This window comes from Oncorhynchus gorbuscha, unplaced genomic scaffold (assembly GCF_021184085.1).
Source record: "Oncorhynchus gorbuscha isolate QuinsamMale2020 ecotype Even-year unplaced genomic scaffold, OgorEven_v1.0 Un_scaffold_141:::fragment_3, whole genome shotgun sequence".
Lineage (NCBI taxonomy): Eukaryota > Metazoa > Chordata > Actinopteri > Salmoniformes > Salmonidae > Oncorhynchus > Oncorhynchus gorbuscha.
The window spans coordinates 1,421,129-1,441,697 of NW_025744684.1; the positions used below are offsets into that span (position 1 = coordinate 1,421,129).

At 42.6% G+C, this 20,569-nt stretch overlaps 2 protein-coding genes across 2 annotated transcripts in view; one reads left to right on the forward strand and one right to left on the reverse strand.

Moving 5' to 3' along the window:
• Positions 1 to 3,662, reverse strand: part of LOC124017028 (inversin-like) — a 53,577-nt gene extending 49,915 nt beyond the window's left edge. Inside the window, exons 1-2 of the mRNA XM_046332369.1 lie at positions 3,440 to 3,662; positions 2,406 to 2,510 (exon numbers count right to left, since the gene is read on the reverse strand). Of these exons, the coding sequence (XP_046188325.1) occupies positions 2,406 to 2,408 (3 nt within the window). The 5' untranslated portion in view covers positions 2,409 to 2,510; positions 3,440 to 3,662. The remainder of the gene's footprint in view (positions 1 to 2,405; positions 2,511 to 3,439) is intronic.
• A 132-nt stretch (positions 3,663 to 3,794) lies between these two features.
• Positions 3,795 to 20,539, forward strand: erp44 (endoplasmic reticulum protein 44). The gene is made up of 11 exons (XM_046332364.1): positions 3,795 to 3,950; positions 8,130 to 8,202; positions 8,511 to 8,550; positions 8,860 to 8,975; positions 14,376 to 14,560; positions 14,900 to 15,015; positions 15,137 to 15,311; positions 16,145 to 16,256; positions 16,498 to 16,639; positions 18,826 to 18,928; positions 19,034 to 20,539. The coding sequence occupies exons 1-11, from the start codon at positions 3,894 to 3,896 to the stop codon at positions 19,136 to 19,138; spliced, it is 1,224 nt and encodes a 407-aa protein (XP_046188320.1). The 5' UTR covers positions 3,795 to 3,893; the 3' UTR covers positions 19,139 to 20,539.
• Positions 20,540 to 20,569: the final 30 nt, after the last annotated feature.

A 20,569-nucleotide genomic window follows, 5' to 3' on the forward strand; every position in this document is an offset into this window, starting at 1 on the left:
AATGTCCAATTAGAGTGCAGAGAGCCATGCCCGCTGGCGAATCAGAGCACAGGGACATAATCAGCTGGAAAAACAAACAAAAAAATCAATGAGAGAAAAAATAAATTGAGAAAGATGGAGAGATGGAATGAAGAGAACAGCATGTGACAGGGATGACTCTGAGCATACAGAGAGTTGGTATAGACTAAGGTTGAATATTATCCCAGTATTTTACAAATGTTCCATCCCGAGAATAAATCACCTTTCTCCCGGGTAACCCGGTATTTCCCGCCAAAACCAGAAGTGGCATTCTAAAGCATAGAAAACCATCGGACAGAATGATGTGCTATTCTATTCTCAAATTATATACAGCCATGTCTGACAACAATCAGATTAGTTTCCAACACCTCCAGGACCAACTCATCAAAAAGCCCCCACCCCATGGCCCAACAATTAAAATGAGTCCGATGTGCTCCTTATAGCACACAGGGTAAAAAGGAACAGGGCCCGGGGGCAGGACATCTTAAATATACAGTATCTGGATTATCTTGGATCCACATGAATATTCAAGCTAGATGCTACCTGAACAAGATCATACATTAAAGAAATGTTACACGACACTAAAAATATTTTATGAACCCAAGCCCAAAAAGCCCAAATGATCATGCATTTATCCAATACATATGATGGGCTTTTATGTTTTTCTGTAGAGTGTAATGTGCAGTATAGCCTATAGATGTATGCTCTCTTGGGGAAATAAAGGAAACAAGCTCCAGTAATATTTTGAGTGTGGACTGTATTTATGTACTGTATTGTATAATGGACTGAAATTACACACCTCTTTCAAACCATGAAGAAAACGCAATGCTAGTGCAGGACATGCAGCCTACAAATGTATAGGCTAGAGAATGTATTTACATTTTGAGTAATAATAGGGCCTATTTTAGATTTGTATAATTAGTAGGCTGATGCATTAACTTTTCATAATATTTCCCCACATTTTGTCAACAGTTAAATGAAATAGGTTTTGTTGTCCTTATCTTCATCATTGTAATGACATGTTTGAATAATATAGTAAACTATTAGAGGAGGCAGGCGGCTTTCACTTGGATTGAATGGTAATGAATAAATAACTGCTTTAGCCTATCACCATCGTGCATTCTCTTCCTTCTATTTAACATTCAGCAAACAAGAGCCAGCTTGCATCCCTCTTAGAATAGTCTCTTAGTATAAGTAATGCTGGAGAAAATGGCCAACTAGCTATTCTAGCTTTTCCTGGGACTCCACAAAAGTTAAGAAGGAGAGAGGCCAGAGGACAAGAATCTTGAGGACGATCTATTTTGGATGCCATTTGAATGGAATTGATTGAAAGAGATAAAGACTTTAACAAAGAGTGCTCGCTTCCGCACTGATTTAAAGCAAAGATATTCGAGTGATAACTGTTTTGAAACTCTGCAGCTACAAAAAAAAACATGTTTATCTATACAATAAGGTCACCCCGAAAGCCAGATGGAGATGTGTAAATTAGCAATACATTCATATTAATCTATCATTCAGATGTATTAGGTCTAATATTACTGTACCATAGGCTATGTTGAAGCAAATTTCCCTCTCTCAAGAAAAAAAGTTACAGCTGATGAGATGATACATGCATTCATTGTGAACTGTGCTCCACACAGGGCTGCCCCCACCCTGAGCGTTAATTATTGATCATGCAGATAGGAGAGCACAGAAGGCCGTAGATAAGCCAGATTTAGATACTACATATAATTTAACAGTTCCATTTCACATAATGCTGTTCATAGAAATAATGTATTAGAATTTACCGGTTTCTCACAGTTTTTACTCCCAGGAAATGGGAGTGGGTATGGGTGGGAAATCTCCGTAACCCGGTTCCTGCCATTAAACCCCAGTATAGACATGAGAAGATCTGCTTATAAAACATGATTAATAGTTCAGCTATTACAGTAAGCACACACACACACACACACACCTATGAGCTGCTGACACAATGGGAAGTGGGAACCCCCTATGGACAGCTTTACCACATCAAATATTAATGCTGGGATTCAATTCAACATTTAATCTACTTAACAATTATGAAATACACACACACACCGCACAGTCAGTGTCTCACACACACACACACACACACACACACACACACACACACACACACACACACACACACACACACACACACACACACACACACACACACACACACACACACACACACACACACACACACACACACACACACACACACACACACACACAGGCAATGAAAAACATGGTTATACATGACCCCTTAGACAGTAGTGAGAAGGATAACACTATGGTCACATTAGAATGAATCATTGAGAGAAAGATGTATGCGCTGGTTTGTGAGTGTGAGTGTATGGGTGTGTGTTTTGGACTCTTACCATGGCAGTGCTAGGGGGCGGCCTCAACAGATGTTCCCCAGCTCAGTGCATCCTTGGTGGGCTTGGCTGCACGTCCAGGTCCCCTGCCTGCCCTGATCCTGGATCCTACGGAGAGAGAGAGAGAGGATCTCTCACACTGAGACCTGCCCACCTGCTCACAGCAACGCTGCCAACATACACAGACACCCTGCCAACTATGCCAACTACTGTGCTCTATGATAGACTTGGTTAGAGCAGGAAGAGCAGAGGGAGAAATGGACAGAGACAAAGAGAGACAAGGTGATAGAGAGAAGATAGATATATAGATAGATAGACACTCTCTGCTACATCACAACTGCTCAGAGACAGTCCCTGTCTTTCTATCCCACAAGTCTCTTGTATGTCCACTTCCCATCCAAACACGCTACTCCGAGAATTACATTTTTGTATCAAGCTGCTACCTGTATGCTGTTACACCCCTTACAAAAAAAATGTGTCAGTTTTGAAATTGCAGTTAAAGAGCAGTAACTACAGCCGACTGTGGTATGTTGGACGCTGCACTTTGACTGTTAGTTTTAGGACAGAACATCGGGAGTCTGTCTACTGGATACACAGACTACCGTTGTTCTGTCCCAAAACTATCTGACTGTAATATTTTTTCTACTACTGTAGTAACTTGTGAAGTGTTAAGTAATAACTGGGTAATAAGTAACACAACATACTGTATTATTTCAGTAATTTAACAGTTGTTAGAAAGAAAAAAAAATCTTCATGTTTTAGCCTCGGTAAAGATTTGGTTAAAAAAACAACTGAAACAGCTGGAGAGTCAATAACAGACAATACAGTTGATATCCTGCCTGAATCTGTGTAGCTGCCATGGCTTTATGCAGGCGAAAATGTTAGATTTGGATTAGATTAGTTTATTGGTCACATGCACAGGGCAAAATCAGCATGTCATTAACAGGTCAATAAGAAATGACTATCGGTGCATTGAGTTTGATAGTTAGCTAGCAGGGTAGCCTGCATAACTATACGTTAACGATGATGCAACTTACCTTACTTACTATGTTAGAAATCATGGAATAATTTAGAAAAATATGCATTTAGCAACTGTCAAGATTAGGACAATGAATGTATATATTTTAATAGTTATTTGTTCCTCTGATCAGTATCTTCCTGACTCTCTCACTTTCTAACGCTAGAAGTTTTGTCCCAGAAAGTGTTCCGTCAGACCACAAATATCTGGGTCGCAAAATATTTTGAAAAATACAACTCCCATTTCCAATTCTTCTAACCTCCAAAGAAATACGACATACTTGTAGTTTTAAGCCTTATTGGGAATCATTGCTAAAGAAAATTACAAAACTACCACTCCCATAAACCACAACGTTAAACCCGGAAAGATCGCTCACGTTACCGTGGTCACCCATCCGTTTCCTGCCTCAGCAGCAGAGTTGTATCCGGAGACAGGGAAGACCGAACAACACCATAACCTCAACCAACTCTACAATGAAACTACCACCAATAGTATCCTCTCTCGATGTCGGCTTCTTCACGATACTGCTGGTAAGGAACTTCGACACCTAACGTACACGTCCTCGTATTTGAAGTGCGGCCGGTCTGGCTTCACACACAGTTAGCTAATATTATAATTATGGGCATTCGTTTTTCAAAGTGATAGCTACTTTTGTCAATCACAAAATAAAGATGTATTGAACATTAATATAGTCTTTACATTACTGTACCTAGCTAACGTTAGCTGGCTAAAATAGCTAGTCGGCAACCAGGTTAATTGAGATCAGCTAGCTGGCTGGCTAAGCTTGGTAAGGTTAGTTAACCATGAAGAGACATGAGTCTGTGATCACTCGCCTTACTCTGCTCTGTTATGTTAGCTAGCTAGCTAACAACTGTGCAAGTCCAAATCAGTATCTTATTCTAGATGCATGGTGAATCTTAAATCCACGTATTGTGTGAGCTAACGTTAACTATCAGACTTGGCTATATTTGCTGTTTGTTTAACTTACCTAGCTAACTAGCCAACAGCTAATGTTGTAGTTGTCTTGCTTGCTAACATATGTAGCTAGCTAACCAGGTCGTGGGACGGTACCACAAGTTAGTGAATTTAGCCACAATCGTGTTGCGGAATGATGGAGCCGGTTGGTGAATTCCTCTGTTGTGGCTCATTCCTATTGGCTGACAACCCGGAACTGATCAAGCTCTGTTCTGCTGCTCAGGATATCGGCCTATTACAGTGTAAACTTTCTTTACTCTCAGTAAGGGATTTGAACTAAGTCATATACTTGTTAATCAGCACGATTCGTGGCTTTTATAATGGCTTCTAATCCAGAAACTGGAAGATAGCTAGAAAGTATCTACAAATATGTCTGTATTCATACATTATTTAGGGAATAGGCCTGTCTCGTCACCGTCACATAGTTAAGCCAGAGACAGTGGCAACATTTAATTACTTAAACTGAAGCTGTTGTCGCTCAGCAGACACACAGTCGAGTGTCACAGCCAGGCTGCTGTGAGATGACCTCACTATACGTAATACCACTAGTCCTGTATTAGTTGACCCCAGAAATAGTGTGTGTACATTTTGTAAATACAACCACATCCGCCACCACTCATCCTTCTCTCTAAAGTGTTATATTACAAACCACAGTAAAGACAGCTTCTCCTGTTAACACGGACTGTCACCTTAAATGCATACTGTACATACATATACAGTGCCCTCTGTAATTATTGGGAAAGTGAAACATTTCTTCTTCTTTTGGCTTTACACTCCAAAAGTTTGATATGAGGGTATTATATTTGAGGGTATTTTCATTCATATTGGGTGAACCGTTGAGAAATTACAGCACTTTCTATTCATGGTCCCCCCGTTTTAGGGGACCAATGGTAAAATAATATGTTATTTGTCACATGCGGCAAATACTTAAAAAATGTAATTTGAGCTGCATACTCTCGGAGCTCAGATGCAATCATTTAATAACCTAATATTCAACGTTTTGACAGACAAACTGTCTTCATCAGGGTATAATCACAAACACTGTGGGGTGACTAGTTTATATAGTGTCAAAGGACACACACAGGTGTCTGTAATCATGGCTGGGTGTGGCCTGATATCATTGGTTAATTCTCATATATAAAAATAACATACCAAAAACATGAATGGATAGCATTCCATTATAGATACAATTTACCTACCTAGGCCTACAAAACATTTACAATAGCAAAATCACAAGAATGGCTTCAGATTAAAGTCTACGTTGAAACCGAGAGGACATTTACATTTACATTTAAGTCATTTAGCAGACGCTCTTATCCAGAGCGACTTACAAATTGGTGCATTCACCTTATGACATCCAGTGGAACAGTCACTTTACAATAGTGCATCTAAATCTTAAAGGGGGGGGGTGAGAGGGATTACTTATCCTATCCTAGGTATTCCTTAAAGAGGTGGGGCTTCAGGTGTCTCCGGAAGGTGGTGATTGACTCCGCTGTCCTGGCGTCGTGAGGGAGTTTGTTCCACCATTGGGGTGCCAGAGCAGCGAACAGTTTTGACTGGGCTGAGCGGGAGCTGTACTTCCTCAGTGGCAGGGAGGCGAGCAGGCCAGAGGTGGATGAACGCAGTGCCCTTTTTTGGGTGTAGGGCCTGATCAGAGCCTGGAGGTACTGAGGTGCCGTTCTCCTCACAGCTCCATAGGCAAGCACCATGGTCTTGTAGCGGATGCGAGCTTCAACTGGAAGCCAGTGGAGAGAACGGAGGAGCGGGGTGACGTGAGAGGAGCAAGGGTCTTTAAATTAAAGATCCAGGCAGCCTCTCGTTTTAACAATAAATTGTCGAGGTCACCCTCTCTCCTAGGGAGGGTGACATGTTCGATGCTGATATAACGTAGTGACATACGCCAAATACAACCGCCGTAGACCTTACTGTGAAATTCTTACCTACAAGCACTTAACCACACAACTACTGATCACTACTACTGACTACACACACTGACCACAACAACAAAACAACTGACCACAACTACAGGCCACAATCATATAACTACTGATAATAACTACTTACCAAAACTACTAACAACTACTGACCAAAACTACAACTACTGAACCCCACAACAACACAACTACTGACCAAAACCACACCATTACTCACCACAAAGCTATGGACCACACAACTACTGATTACAACCACACAACTACTGACCACAAAACTACTGAACACTTCTGACCAAAACTGATACCACAAAAGATACTGACCAAAACTACTGACCACAACCAAACAACTGCTGACCGCAACTACTGACAACACAACTACAGATCACAACTACTGACCAAAACTATTGACCACTACTGATCACAACTACTAACCGCACCAGCTATACTGACCAAAACCACAAAACGACTGACCAAAACTACTGAACCACACATCTACTTATCAAAACTACTGAACCACACATCTACTTATCAAAACTACTGATCACTATTGACCACAACTGCTGACTAACTACTGACCACGACCCCAAAAATAATCACCACAACTAATGAACCTCCCTACTACTTACCTAAACTATTGATAAAAACCACACAAGTACTGACCACAACTACTTACAAAAATGACTGACCATGAATGTAGGGTCATGTGCCGAATACAACCAGTGTAGACCTTAACGTGAATTGCTTACTTACAAGCACTGTCCCAATAACTACATAGGGCACTGTGACAGTGTCTGTGTCTTCCACCACACACACCCTGCTGATTTAGATGAGTCAAACGACTGATGTTAGATAAAGCTTAGTTATCTGAATGTCCTCATTGACAGGATGCTACTGAGACACTGGTTTAGAGGGGTTCCCTTAGTATTAATACATGGGAATGTCCAGGCCATGCTTAACTTAGCCCCAGTCTATATCCTAGCCACAGCCCTGTCTTTTGTCCTAAGCTCAACTATCAGTCTAGTGACTGGCTCTTGTTGCTGTTTTTGTGTGAAGTTATTGTTATGGTGGTAGCAGAAAATTGGATTGTCATAGGACTCGGAAATGCTTGCTGAGATACAGAGAAATACGTTTTATCTTCCAGGGAATGTGAGACTCGGCGCAGTAGAGCATCTCCAGTAACACCACTCTCCGTCAAAGATGGTGGATTAATGAAGATGTCTTACTGAGGCCGTTTACCATTGGAAAAAATTGTCCAAGTTCCAGTCTGCTTAAAGGGTGGCTATCCCATAGACACAAATGCGATAGCAGCTGGGTTACGTCTGCTTAGTTCATGGACTGTATATGAACCAGAAAATATTATGCAATGTCATGTCTCACTTCTACTTCTTTCTCTGCCTCCGTGTCCAGTGTATGACACTGTCCTGGTCGCTCTAGTCCATGGGGAAGTTTGACTTTGACCCTGAGAACAGAGTCCTCTGTTCCACATCACCTGTGGCGTCAACGTCCATCAGAGAACTGAGATGTCTGGATCTCAACAGGACTCATATGGATGAATTCTAAATAAATAATAAGAAGAGAGGGAGCCAAAGAGAGAGAAAGATGGTTTCTCACCTGTTTGCCTGGTCTGGAAACAGCAACAAGAGAATTAATGGAAACAATAGGACAGCAGCTTTAGAACTTCTTCCGTTAACACTGCAAACACTGACTGGTTGTTTTTGGACTGGGCTCATGGCACATCTGTGTGAGGACAGGTTCTAGCCATATCATCGCCCTCATTAACCCTTTCTTCTCCGGCTCTAGGTTACTGGTCTCTCCACTCCAGGCCAGGCTGAAATTACCAGTCTAGACACAGGAAACATTGAAGACATCCTCAGTAAGACATTGTCTGTGACAGGGTATAGAGACATCTCTGTGGTTGTCATCTATCCCTCTTTCTCTCTCCATCTGTGTCATTTCCTCCCTCTCGCCTCTCTCTCTCTCTCTCTCATCTCTCCCTGTAATGCTCTTATCTTGTGTTGTCTCCTTCCTCAACGCTTGGTGGCTGTTTGACTGTATGATTAACACTAATGATTCACCCATGAACCTCCCTTGCCTATGAGTATGTGTAAATGTACTTTAATTCCTGTGTGTTTGACGTTGTTGTAAAACAGTGGGTGTAAGGTGTTTTTTTTTTCCTCACAGACAATGCTGGAGTGGCGTTGGTTAATTTCTATGCAGACTGGTAAGTGTGTTAGTTCCCCTGTGAACATTTGTCCTCTCCTACTCAATTGTCTGTTTGCATACATTTTCTTTGTGTCCACATCAGTTGTGTGACTGCGTGTTTGTATATGTGTGTGAGTGCGTGTGTGTGTGTGTGTGTGTGTGTGTGTGTGATGAATTAGAATTCCAACATGCTTTAGTGGCATCATGGCTGGAGAGTAATGCAATGTGGCCAAAGCAATTACACTATGACAGTTCCTCCAAAGGGTAACAATATAAAATCTCATTTGATAAGCAAATTATACCCACATTCTCCCCCCTCTCCTCCCAGGTGTAGATTCAGCCAGATGCTCCAGCCTATCTTTGAGGAGGCATCGAACATCGCGAGGGAGGAGTTTCCTGATGTCACTCAGGTGGTGTTTGCGCGCGTCGACTGTGATCAGCACTGTGAGTGAACTGTGTACACACACAGGGTTTTAATCCGTAACGTAACTTTTGGTTTGCCCAAACTCTGTAAAGTAATCTGATTACTTTTAGTTCATTTTACGTTACTTTCCCCTTAAGAGGCGTTAGAAGGAGATTAAAAAATGGATGTTGCATTTTACTTTATGGGTTATGTAGGCTTCTTCTAAACCATTGCTTTCTACTTCAACACAGATAATCATACGATTAGGCTGTATCTTTACATCAAAACACAAAGTCGGTCAGATTTCCGGTCATTCCAATTCATGGAATTCTCTTGATCTTCAAGAATACGATATAGCAATATAGATAAGCCAAATTGTTTAACCTGAGCATGACCCTAAAACTAAGGACTTATTAGCCTATTCTGTTGTTTAACCTGAGCATGACCCCAAAACTAAGGACTTATTAGCCTATTCTGTTGTTTAACCTGAGCATGACCCCAAAACTAAGGACTTATTAGCCTATTCTGTTGTTTAACTAAGGACTTATTAGCCTATTCTGTTGTTTAACCTGAGCATGACCCCAAAACTAAGGACTTATTAGCCTATTCTGTTGTTTAACCTGAGCATGACCCCAAAACTAAGGACTTATTAGCCTACTATGTTGTTTAACCTGAGCATGACCCCAAAACTAAGGACTTATTAGCCTATTCTGTTGTTTAACCTGAGCATGACCCCAAAACTAAGGACTTATTAGCCTATTCTGTTGTTTAACCTGAGCATGACCCCAAAACTAAGGACTTATTAGCCTATTCTGTTGTTTAACCTGAGCATGACCCCAAAACTAAGGATTTATTAGCCTACACTGTTTATGATTTTGTTGTCATTGAGGACTGCTTGGGCTCATTGCTTCAAGTTGAAAAGGAAATTCTGCTCTCATGGAATGACATGCTTTGAGCACTTACGAAAAGTGCATGTGGAAAAATGAATACCATATGCTGCATTTGCTATATAGGCCTATTGTTTACATGTTTGTTGGTGACACTCTGATATCTCTATCATTTGCTATATAGGCCTATTGCTTGAGCTTTTGTTGATGACACTCTGATATCTCTATCATTTGCTATAGGCCTATTGCTTGAGCTTTTGTTGATGACACTCTGATATCTCTATCATTTGCTATAGGCCTATTGCTTGAGCTTTTGTTGATGACACTCTGATATCTCTATCATTTGCAGCTCTTTAAGTTGATCAGAAGTGTGCGAGTTTGAGCATGTGTCCAATAGGCCTATGGACATAATTGTTTTAATCAGAGCGAATTAGATAGAGCAATAAAAGCCCCACTTGTGGTCTTGTTAAATTAAACTTGTTTTTGACAGCATGTGGAGCTCAATACCATGGAGGAGCCGTCAAACGTTTATTCCACAGACTGTGATCCACACGATGCACCTGCAAGAGCACATTTTTCACTGGCTGTCCACTGGTTGCAACATTTGATTGATAGGCAGCTTTAACTTCTTCAATTCAACCATTATTGGGTTAAAATACACATGTTGGTTTGTCCACAGCCACCCACAACAACCATAATCCATGAGGCCCAAATAGCTAAATGAGAGAGCAGCAGTGTAGATATCAATAACACTAGGAGGTACGACATCCTTACCTCCAAGTGTTTATTCAAGTTAAATGTATAATCTTTGGATGCCAACAGCAGTAAAATCAAAATCACATTTTACTTGTCCCATTTTTCATAAACAACAGGTGTAGAGCCACTGCCTGTTCACCCCGCTACCATCCAGAAGGCGAGGTCAGTACAGGTGCATCAAAGCTGGGACCGAGAGACTGAAAAATAGCTTCTAGCTTAAGGCCATCAGACTGTTAAACAGCCATCACTAACACAGAGAGGCTGCTGCCTACATACAGACTTGAAATCATTGGCAACTTTAATACATTTACATTTAAGTCATTTAGCAGACGCTCTTATCCAGAGCGACTTACAAATTGGTGCATTCACCTTATGACATAAATGGATCACTAGTCACTTTAATAATGCCACTTGAATAATGTTTCCATATCTTCCATTACTCATCTCATATGTATATACTGTATTTATACCATCTACTGCACTTTCCCTTTGCTACTCGGTCATCGCTCATCCGTATATTTATATGTATATATTCTTATCCCATCCCTTTACATTTGTGTGTGTCAGGTAGTTGTTGTGGAATTGTTAGATTACTTGTTAGATATTACTGCACTGTCGGCACTAGAGGCACAAGCATTTCGCTACCCTCGCATTAACATCTGCTCATCATGTGTATGTGACAAATAAAATTAGATTTGATAGACTAACAGTGAAACGCTTACTTGTGATCCCTTCCCAACTATGCAGAGACAAAAATAGAAAACAATATATAATAACACAAGGAATAAATCCACAATGAGTCAGGATAACTGGGCTATATACATGGGGTACCAGTACTGAGTCAGGATAACTGGGCTATATACATGGGGTACCAGTACTGAGTCAGGATAACTGGGCTATATACATGGGGTACCAGTACTGAGTCAGGATAACTGGGCTATATACATGGGGTACCAGTACTGAGTCAGGATAACTGGGCTATATACATGGGGTACCAGTACTGAGTCAGGATAACTGGGCTATATACATGGGGTACCAGTACTGAGTCAGGATAACTGGGCTATATACATGGGGTACCAGTACTGAGTCAGGATAACTGGGCTATATACATGGGGTACCAGTACTGAGTCAGGATAACTGGGCTATATACATGGGGTACCAGTACTGAGTCAGGATAACTGGGCTATATACATGGGGTACCAGTACTGAGTCAGGATAACTGGGCTATATACATGGGGTACCAGTACTGAGTCAGGATAACTGGGCTATATACATGGGGTACCAGTACTGAGTCAGGATAACTGGGCTATATACATGGGGTACCAGTACTGAGTCAGGATAACTGGGCTATATACATGGGGTACCAGTACTGAGTCAGGATAACTGGGCTATATACATGGGGTACCAGTACTGAGTCAGGATAACTGGGCTATATACATGGGGTACCAGTACTGAGTCAGGATAACTGGGCTATATACATGGGGTACCAGTACTGAGTCAGGTTAACTGGGCTATATACATGGGGTACCAGTACTGAGTCAGGATAACTGGGCTATATACATGGGGTACCAGTACTGAGTCAGGATAACTGGGCTATATACATGGGGTACCAGTACTGAGTCAGGATAACTGGGCTATATACATGGGGTACCAGTACTGAGTCAGGTTAACTGAGCTATATACATGGGGTACCAGTACTGAGTCAGGATAACTGGGCTATATACATGGGGTACCAGTACTGAGTCAGGATAACTGGGCTATATACATGGGGTACCAGTACTGAGTCAGGATAACTGGGCTATATACATGGGGTACCAGTACTGAGTCAGGATAACTGGGCTATATACATGGGGTACCAGTACTGAGTCAGGATAACTGGGCTATATACATAGGGGTACCAGTACTGAGTCAGGATAACTGGGCTATATACATGGGGTACCAGTACTGAGTCAGGATAACTGGGCTATATACATGGGGTACCAGTACTGAGTCAGGATAACTGGGCTATATAACTGGGCTGGGGTACCAGTACTGAGTCAGGATAACTGGGCTATATACATGGGGTACCAGTACTGAGTCAGGATAACTGGGCTATATACATGGGGTACCAGTACTGAGTCAGGATAACTGGGCTATATACATGGGGTACCAGTACTGAGTCAGGATAACTGGGCTATATACATGGGGTACCAGTACTGAGTCAGGATAACTGGGCTATATACATGGGGTACCAGTACTGAGTCAGGATAACTGGGCTATATACACATGGGGTACCAGTACTGAGTCAGGATAACTGGGCTATATACATGGGGTACCAGTACTGAGTCAGGATAACTGGGCTATATACATGGGGTACCAGTACTGAGTCAGGATAACTGAGCTATATACATGGGGTACCAGTACTGAGTCAGGATAACTGGGCTATATACACGGGGTACCAGTACTGAGTCGATGTGCAGGGGTACGAGGTAATTGAGGTAGATATGTACATATAAGTAGGGGTAACGTGACTAAGCAACAGGATATATAAAAACAGTAGCAGCAGTGTATGTGAGTCAAAAGAGTGCAAAAAGGGTCAATGCAGATAGTTTGGGTAGCTATTTGGTTAAATATTGGCTTGGGGGTAGAAGCTGTTCAGGGTCCTGTTGGTTCCAGGCTTGGTGCATCAGTACCGCTTGCCGTGCGGTAGCAGAGAGAACAGTCTATGATTTGGGTGACTGGAGTCTTTGAGAATTTTTATAGGGCCTTCCTCTGACACTGCCTTGTATAGAGGTCCTGGATGGCAGGGAGCTCGACCCCAATGGTGTACTGGGTTGTACGCACTACCCTCTGTAGTGCCATGTGGTGGGATGCCAAACAGTTGCCGTACCAAGCGGTGATGCAGCCAGTCAAGATGCTCTCGATGGTGCAGCTGTATAACTTTTTGAATATCTGAGGGCCCATGCCGAATCTGTTCAGCCTCCTGAGGGGGAAGAGCCGTTGTTGTGCCTTCTTCACGACTGTGTTGGTGTGTGTAGACCATGTTAATACCTTATTGATGTGTAGGAACCTGAAGCTCTCGACCCGCTCCCTACAGCCCTGTCGATGTGGATGGCGGCGTGCTCGGCCCTCTGTTTCCTGTAGTCCATGATCAGCTCCTTTGTCTTGCTCTTAATAAAGCCTTGATTTTTTTGTTGCAGTCGCACCATTAGAAGGACTGTATGCTACAAAAGCCTATTCCTGCAAACCATCAAAATGCATTTTAAAAGTGAAGGAGTTTTCAAAAATTAGTCATTTGATCACAATATTTTAGCTGGTAACGGAATGCAGTTACGTTTTTTTGTAATCAGTTACTCCCCCCCCCCACACACACACACACACAGAGACATTTGATAGGCACATCCTTTGAGATAAAGCAAATTAAAGGGAATTATTGATGACCTGCAAACCGTTTGAAGACTAATGACAAAATTGCTGCTGCCTGTGAAGACTGGGGCTTAGAGACACCCTGCAGTGAGACTGACACCTGCCAAACACACAGCACTATGAGAATATTTACTCTCACTGGGGGGCAGCTTTCATCTGAGAGATCAGGGGCTGACTGACGGCTGTGTCTTTAGACAGCTTTAAACACCCTCTATCTGTCTTTTACTCTCACCTTTTTTCATCCATCCCCGTTTCTATCCATCCTTTTCTGATTTTCTCGACCTGCCTCTTTTCCATCATTCCCCTTTCCTTTGTCCGCATTTCTCCCCCTCTACCTCATTCTATATTAAACTGTGTCTTTATTCACCCCTCTCTCGCTCTCGGTCTTTCTAGCTGACATAGCTCAGCGGTACAGGATTAGTAAGTACCCTACGTTGAAGTTGTTCCGTAATGGTATGATGATGAAGAGGGAGTACAGGGGTCAGAGGTCAGTCACAGCCATCGCTGACTTCATCCGCCAGCAGAAGGTCGATCCCATTAAAGAAATACACAGTCTGGAGGAGGTCAACACTGCGGATGTGAGTATAAGGCACACACAAATCAGTGTTTTAAAATGTAAAAGGTGTGCCTCAGGGATCTGTTCTAGGACCATTCCTAATCTAAATATTGAATAATAATCATTTATTACATTTGTACAGCGCTTTTCATTATACAGAATAATCTCAACGTGCATAAAAGTAAAAAATGTAAACCAAATAGAAGACAAAAAGACAACTATACAGGGCAACTGACACAAATAACACAGCTGATGGGACACCAAGGACCTATCAACAGAAAGTCTCCTGAAGATTAGTATATGACTCTGTCCTCCTCTGAATTGGTACTGAACCAGGAAAAATGTCTCTCTCTCTCTGCAGAGGGACAGGCGTAACATTATTGGTTACTTTGACCAGAAGGATTCTGAGAACTACCACACGTTTGAGAAGGTGGCCAACATCCTCCGAGACGACTGTGTGTTTCTCGCTGCCTTCGGGTGAGTCGAGCCTCTCCAGACCAATCACTGCACTCAGGGTCTACGAAACATTTATAATATAGTTTATATGTTTTTGGTCTGGCATTTGAGTAATCTTTTAATCTTTCCTCTGTCCCTCCAGTGACGTGTCCCAGACAGAGAGGTTCAGTGGTGATAATGTGATCTATAAACCGATGGGGGAGACTGTTCCTGACATGGTGTACCTGGGCTCACTAACCAACTTTGATCTCACCTACGCTTGGGCGCAGGACAAATGCGTCCCTCTGGTCCGCGAGATCACCTTCGAAAACGGAGAGGTGCGTTCTCTCTACCTCTTTTTCTTCTCTCCGTTTGATCCAGTCTAAATGAAATCATTTAGGTTTTGGGCTAGCCCCGGTCTACACACAGCTGGGAGTCGTCTTCCAGGTCTGACCTGGCTTCTTCCCCTACAGCAGCCCCATCCTAATGCAACAAGGCATAGACACACACCTGAATCTCCCACTGACCTGTTAAGGCTCCCGGATGCTTCCCAGCCGAAGCCGTTTCTGAACAGTTTATGCATACATTACATTTTGTAATGTTTTTGTTCATTTTGGACCCTGGCAAGGGTTTTATCTGCTGTTTTGGGCACACCATTTTTTAAATTGAGGCAATCCGAAGTTGGTAGCCAAAGTCTATGTCCCCTAGTCACAGATTGGTCAATAGTAGGTATTCTTCAATGAAGTGCACTGCGCCCGGCCCGCCACAGGGGTCGCTGGTGCGCGATGAGACAAGGATATGCCTACCGGCCAAACCCTCCCTAACCCGGACCACGCTAGGCCAATTGTGCATCGCCCCACGGACCTCCCGGTCACGGCCAATTGCGACAGAGCATGGGCGCGAACCCATGCAAAATTGCGCAACTAAGATCTCCTCTGCAAAAATGTCAACTCAAGAAAGCTGTCATTAATGTTATCTTAGATTAATTCTGACTATTGAAGAAGTGTATAGTGGTGTCTCAAAATGGACAAACGGTACTATTTATTTTTTCTCATTTTTCAAGCGAAGGTCTTTTAAGGGAGTATGCGAGACCATCGTTTGGTTCGGCCAAACGAACTGAAGCATGCTGATGCCTTCACTCTTCTTCCTCTTCCCTGTGTGTGTGTTCCAGGAGCTGACTGAAGAGGGGATCCCATTCCTCATCCTGTTTCACGTGAAGGAGGACACAGAGAGCTTGGAGAAGTTCCAGCACGAGGTGGCACGCCAGCTCATCAGTGAGAAAGGTAGTGTGTTTTTCTTAAGTCTGTTTGTGGCCCAATCATCTGGGGAAATAACAGGGTGTGCCACAGGGTTTAGTGCTGGGACCATTGTTACTCTCATGTTCTATTTATTTGTGTTGTGTTTTCATCCCAGCCAGGGACAGAGTTGCATTATATTTGTTAGATAACCGTACTATTATAGTCATGCTAATCTCTTCTTAATAAATCATATAAATTATATGAATAACTATCCCCTCCTGCCTAGGATCTATAAACTTTCTGCATGCGGACTGTGAAAAGTTCCGTCACCCACTGCTACACATCCAGAAGACGCCAGCAGACTGTCCTGTCATTGCTATAGACTCCTTCAGACACATGTATGTGTACCCTGAGTTCAGAGACATTGAGTAAGTACAACCTCTCTACTTTCTTTCACTTGTCTCTGACCTCTTAGCCATTTGGCCAACTATTTAGGGCACCTTGAGTGGTTCTCGACCGGTTCCAACCAACATTTCTGTGTTCAGCTCTGTGAATGGTCTGGTTGTCCCGCTTTGAACGCAGTCTCCGATGACATGCAGTATGTGAAATCTGACACATCATTTACATGGAGAGCGACAGGTCACATTTCCTGGCCTGGAACGAATTGCAAAAATCGCTGAAGTTGGAGACTTTTATCTCCCTCACCAACTTCAAACATCAGCTATCTGAGCAGCTAACCGATCGCTGCAGCTGTACATAGTCTATTGGTAAATAGCCCACCCATTTTCACCTACCTCATCCCCATACTGTTTTTATTTATTTACTTTTCTGCTCTTCTGCACACCAACAATTGGTGTGCAGAACAGCAACATGCAACAATTTCAAAGATTTACAGTTCATATAAGGAAATCAGTTCATATAAGGAAATTAATTAATTAGGCCCTAATCTATGGATTTCACATGACTGGGAATACAGATTTGCATCTGTTGGTCACAGATACCTTTAAAAAAAAGTAGGGGCATGGATCAGAAAACCAGTCCGTATCTGGTGTGACCGCCGTGGAATGATGGCCCACTCCTCTTTAATGGCTGTGCCAAGTTGCTGGATTTTGGTGGGAACTGGAGCATGCTGTTGACATCATCAAACTGCTCACACACACAACGCCATACACGTGGTCTGTGGTTGTATGGCTGGTTGGACATACTGCCAAATTCTCTAAAATGACATTGGAGGCAGCATATGGTAAATATTTTAACATTCAGTTCTCTGGCAACAGCTCTGGTGGACTTTCCTGCAGTCAGTGGCCTTTTTATTGCCCCCCAGCACAAGGTGCACCTGTGTAATGATCATGCTGTTTAATCAGCAGCTTGTTATCCCACACCTATCAGTTGGATGGATTATTTTAGCAAATAAGAAATGCTCACTAATAGGGATGTAAACACATTTGTGAAAAACATTTGAGATAAATAAGCTTTTTGTGGGTATGGAACATTTCTGAGATATTTTATTTCAGCACATAGAACCAACACGTGTTGTGTTTATAATATTATTCAGTGCAGAACCCCCCCCCAGTTTAGGCAGGACTTAAGATTCTTATGGGTTAACAAATCGGTAATGAATGATCTTTGTGATGGTGTTAATGGATTTTAACAGTTGAATTGTGGTGTTTTTACATAGTCTACAGTTACATAAACAAATGACAATGCTATTGTTTTATTTGGTTATGCAGTTTCTTTTGTATCCTGTTACCTTCATAAACACAGCCAAGTGATTATTTTTGCGATAGCATATATGAAGTGTATTTATTAGACTGTTAGAATGTTGATGTCCAAAAGGCTCGTCATTGGCTTGAGGGGTTCTCCCTCGAGGCCAGGCTTTTCTAGTGTTCATTTGTGTCTGACTTGAGTGACAGTATTTGAGATGGCTCATTATTGTTGTCATTAGATTATTTAGATCTGTATGTTGGAAATCTGCATTTGTCAAATATAATACATTCCATTTTACACACACACACACACACACACACACACACACACACACACACACACACACACACACACACACACACACACACACACACACACACACACACACACACACACACACACACACACACACACACACACACAGTCCACAGTCCACAGATTATAATAGAAATGTCACACCTTCTAGATAATTCTTCTATTGACGGCCCTGGAAACCGGAGCTAATGTGACATGACTTGGCACATGCAATTAGTGTCAACTAATCGAATGTAATTTCATCTAATCTATTTTACTCCCCATCTAAACCCCTCCCCCACCACTCCCCCTATCACCTCTGTGATCAGACAGACAGAGCCCTGAGGTCTGACACCCGCTTCAACTAATTACATTACATCACATTCACTACCTCCTCCTCTGGATGTCTGTGTTTGTGTTCTCCCTCCCTCTGTCACTGAGATCAAATTATTTCATTAGCTGTGTGTGTGTGGTGTCTGCAGCCACCTCTAACATGCAGAGACAGCTTTGATATGGGACCAGCTCTGATGTGATATCAGTTTATGACCTTCTGTCATCAACCACACTTCAGTAATGTCATTGGTAGACCTAATGATTATATTAATGTGTGTAGGATCCCTGGGAAGCTGAGGCAGTTTGTTCTGGACCTCCACTCTGGAAAGTTACACAGAGAGTTCCACCACGGCCCAGACCCGACAGACAGCACACCTGGACAGGTCAGAACACCAAGCATACTCGTACACCGTCATTATGTGTGTATAAAACGATGTCATTGCAGTAGTAGAGGGAGGTGTGTGTATATAAATGTGTTATTTCATCAGGAGGAGATCGGTGAGGTGGCCAGTAACCCACCAGAGAGTTCCTTCCAGAAGTTAGCCCCCAGTGAGACGCGCTACACACTCCTCAGGGACCGTGATGAACTGTGACCTCAACGACTTTACCACAACCCTGACCTATGACCCACGACCCCATGGCATGCCCCGGAGTCAGTGTCCAGAGTCAGGACAGGCCAGCGGGATGGGACAGCAACACCCCAACTCACCCCCAACACCCTTAATGGAGAGAGAGGATAAGGAAGACCAGAGAGTAGGTTAAATCCAGGACAGCCGTGTTGGAATAACCTATATTTTCATAACTCTTACGTGTACAATTTTTTATTTTAGATTAAAAGGATGAAACCAGAAGAAGAAAATGGTGTGGGGGGGGGGGGGATTAGGACAAAAAAAGAAGCAAAGCGTTTTAACTTTTATTTTTGGAGCTTGTAAATAATAATAGTGCTTGTGCTGAGTGAGCGTTGGTCTTTGTCATCCTGATCTAAATTAAAAACCGATTTACTTTAGGTTCAAAAACATGTAGCACCCTTTCCCCCTTTTTTTTGACGAGTGAGATCCCTTGCTCCGGTTGTTCAGTCTCATTACGGTTCTTATCTGTGGGTAGTCCAGCTCAGTCCCGTTTGAGTGAGAGAGGGTTCTGGTCCTGCATGACTACAGTGTCTCGGCTGCATCTTAATATTTCACCCCCCTCTCCTCCTTTCCTTTATTTAAACTGATGTGAAAGCATATTTCTGGCAGGTATCCACCATGCTGCTTCCACCTATCCTATGATTTGAAATAGGATGTGAGGAAAGGAACACATTGTAGAGTATTGAGATGCAGCTTTCCTCTCCTTGGTACTAAACTCATGCAACTGATTGGCCAGAGAGCCTATTCACCTAAGTCACGTTCAGGAGGCACAAAATGTTTATAAACAACGGAGGTACTACCATAAACTGTCCAATAGTTAAACGTTTGTTTCCATTGTCTGTCAGAAAAGCATTTTCTTCCTTTTGTACTTGAACGTGCCCCAGATCTGCAATACTGACTCAGATGGTAGTTCCTAAAGGTTGAGAGGTGTCAGTCAGACACTGCTGCTCTAGAGGACAGGAGGGGAACCTCACACTGAAGGAGAAAAATCAGACTCTGGGCTGCATCTCAATCCTCTGCAGTGGCTTCTTCTCCATCTGCACTGGTCTGACACAGGCCAGGCCACGCCCACTTAGCAACAAGTCCAGGTGACAGCAATATGGAAGAAGCTGACCTGGAAAGTATCCTTATTTCACCTGTCACTCAAATCAGTTCAGATGGAGCAATGAAAGGAGACGAGGAGTATTGAGATGCATGCTGTGTGTTTATTTATAGTACTGTGTGTACAGTCCCTCCCTAGAACCCAACAGTACCCTGATCTGACCAATCACGAAGGGAGGGTTAAAGGGGGAGAAATCTCATTTCTAAATCAGTCATCTCGGAGAGGAAGAAAATAAAACAAGTAAATGAAACCATTTTACAGGATGTTGTGTGTTGTCTGTTTGTTCAGTTCTA

What these genes read in the sequence shown, in the direction of transcription:
- erp44 (XM_046332364.1), top strand. Translation starts at nt 3,894, where the DNA reads ATGAAACTACCACCAATAGTATCCTCTCTCGATGTCGGCTTCTTCACG. An exon ending in GTGTTTCTCGCTGCCTTCGG is followed by an intron (nt 15,016 to 15,136) that starts GTGAGTCGAGCC and finishes CTGTCCCTCCAG; the next exon opens with TGACGTGTCCCAGACAGAGA. An exon ending in TCACCTTCGAAAACGGAGAG is followed by an intron (nt 15,312 to 16,144) that starts GTGCGTTCTCTC and finishes TGTGTGTTCCAG; the next exon opens with GAGCTGACTGAAGAGGGGAT.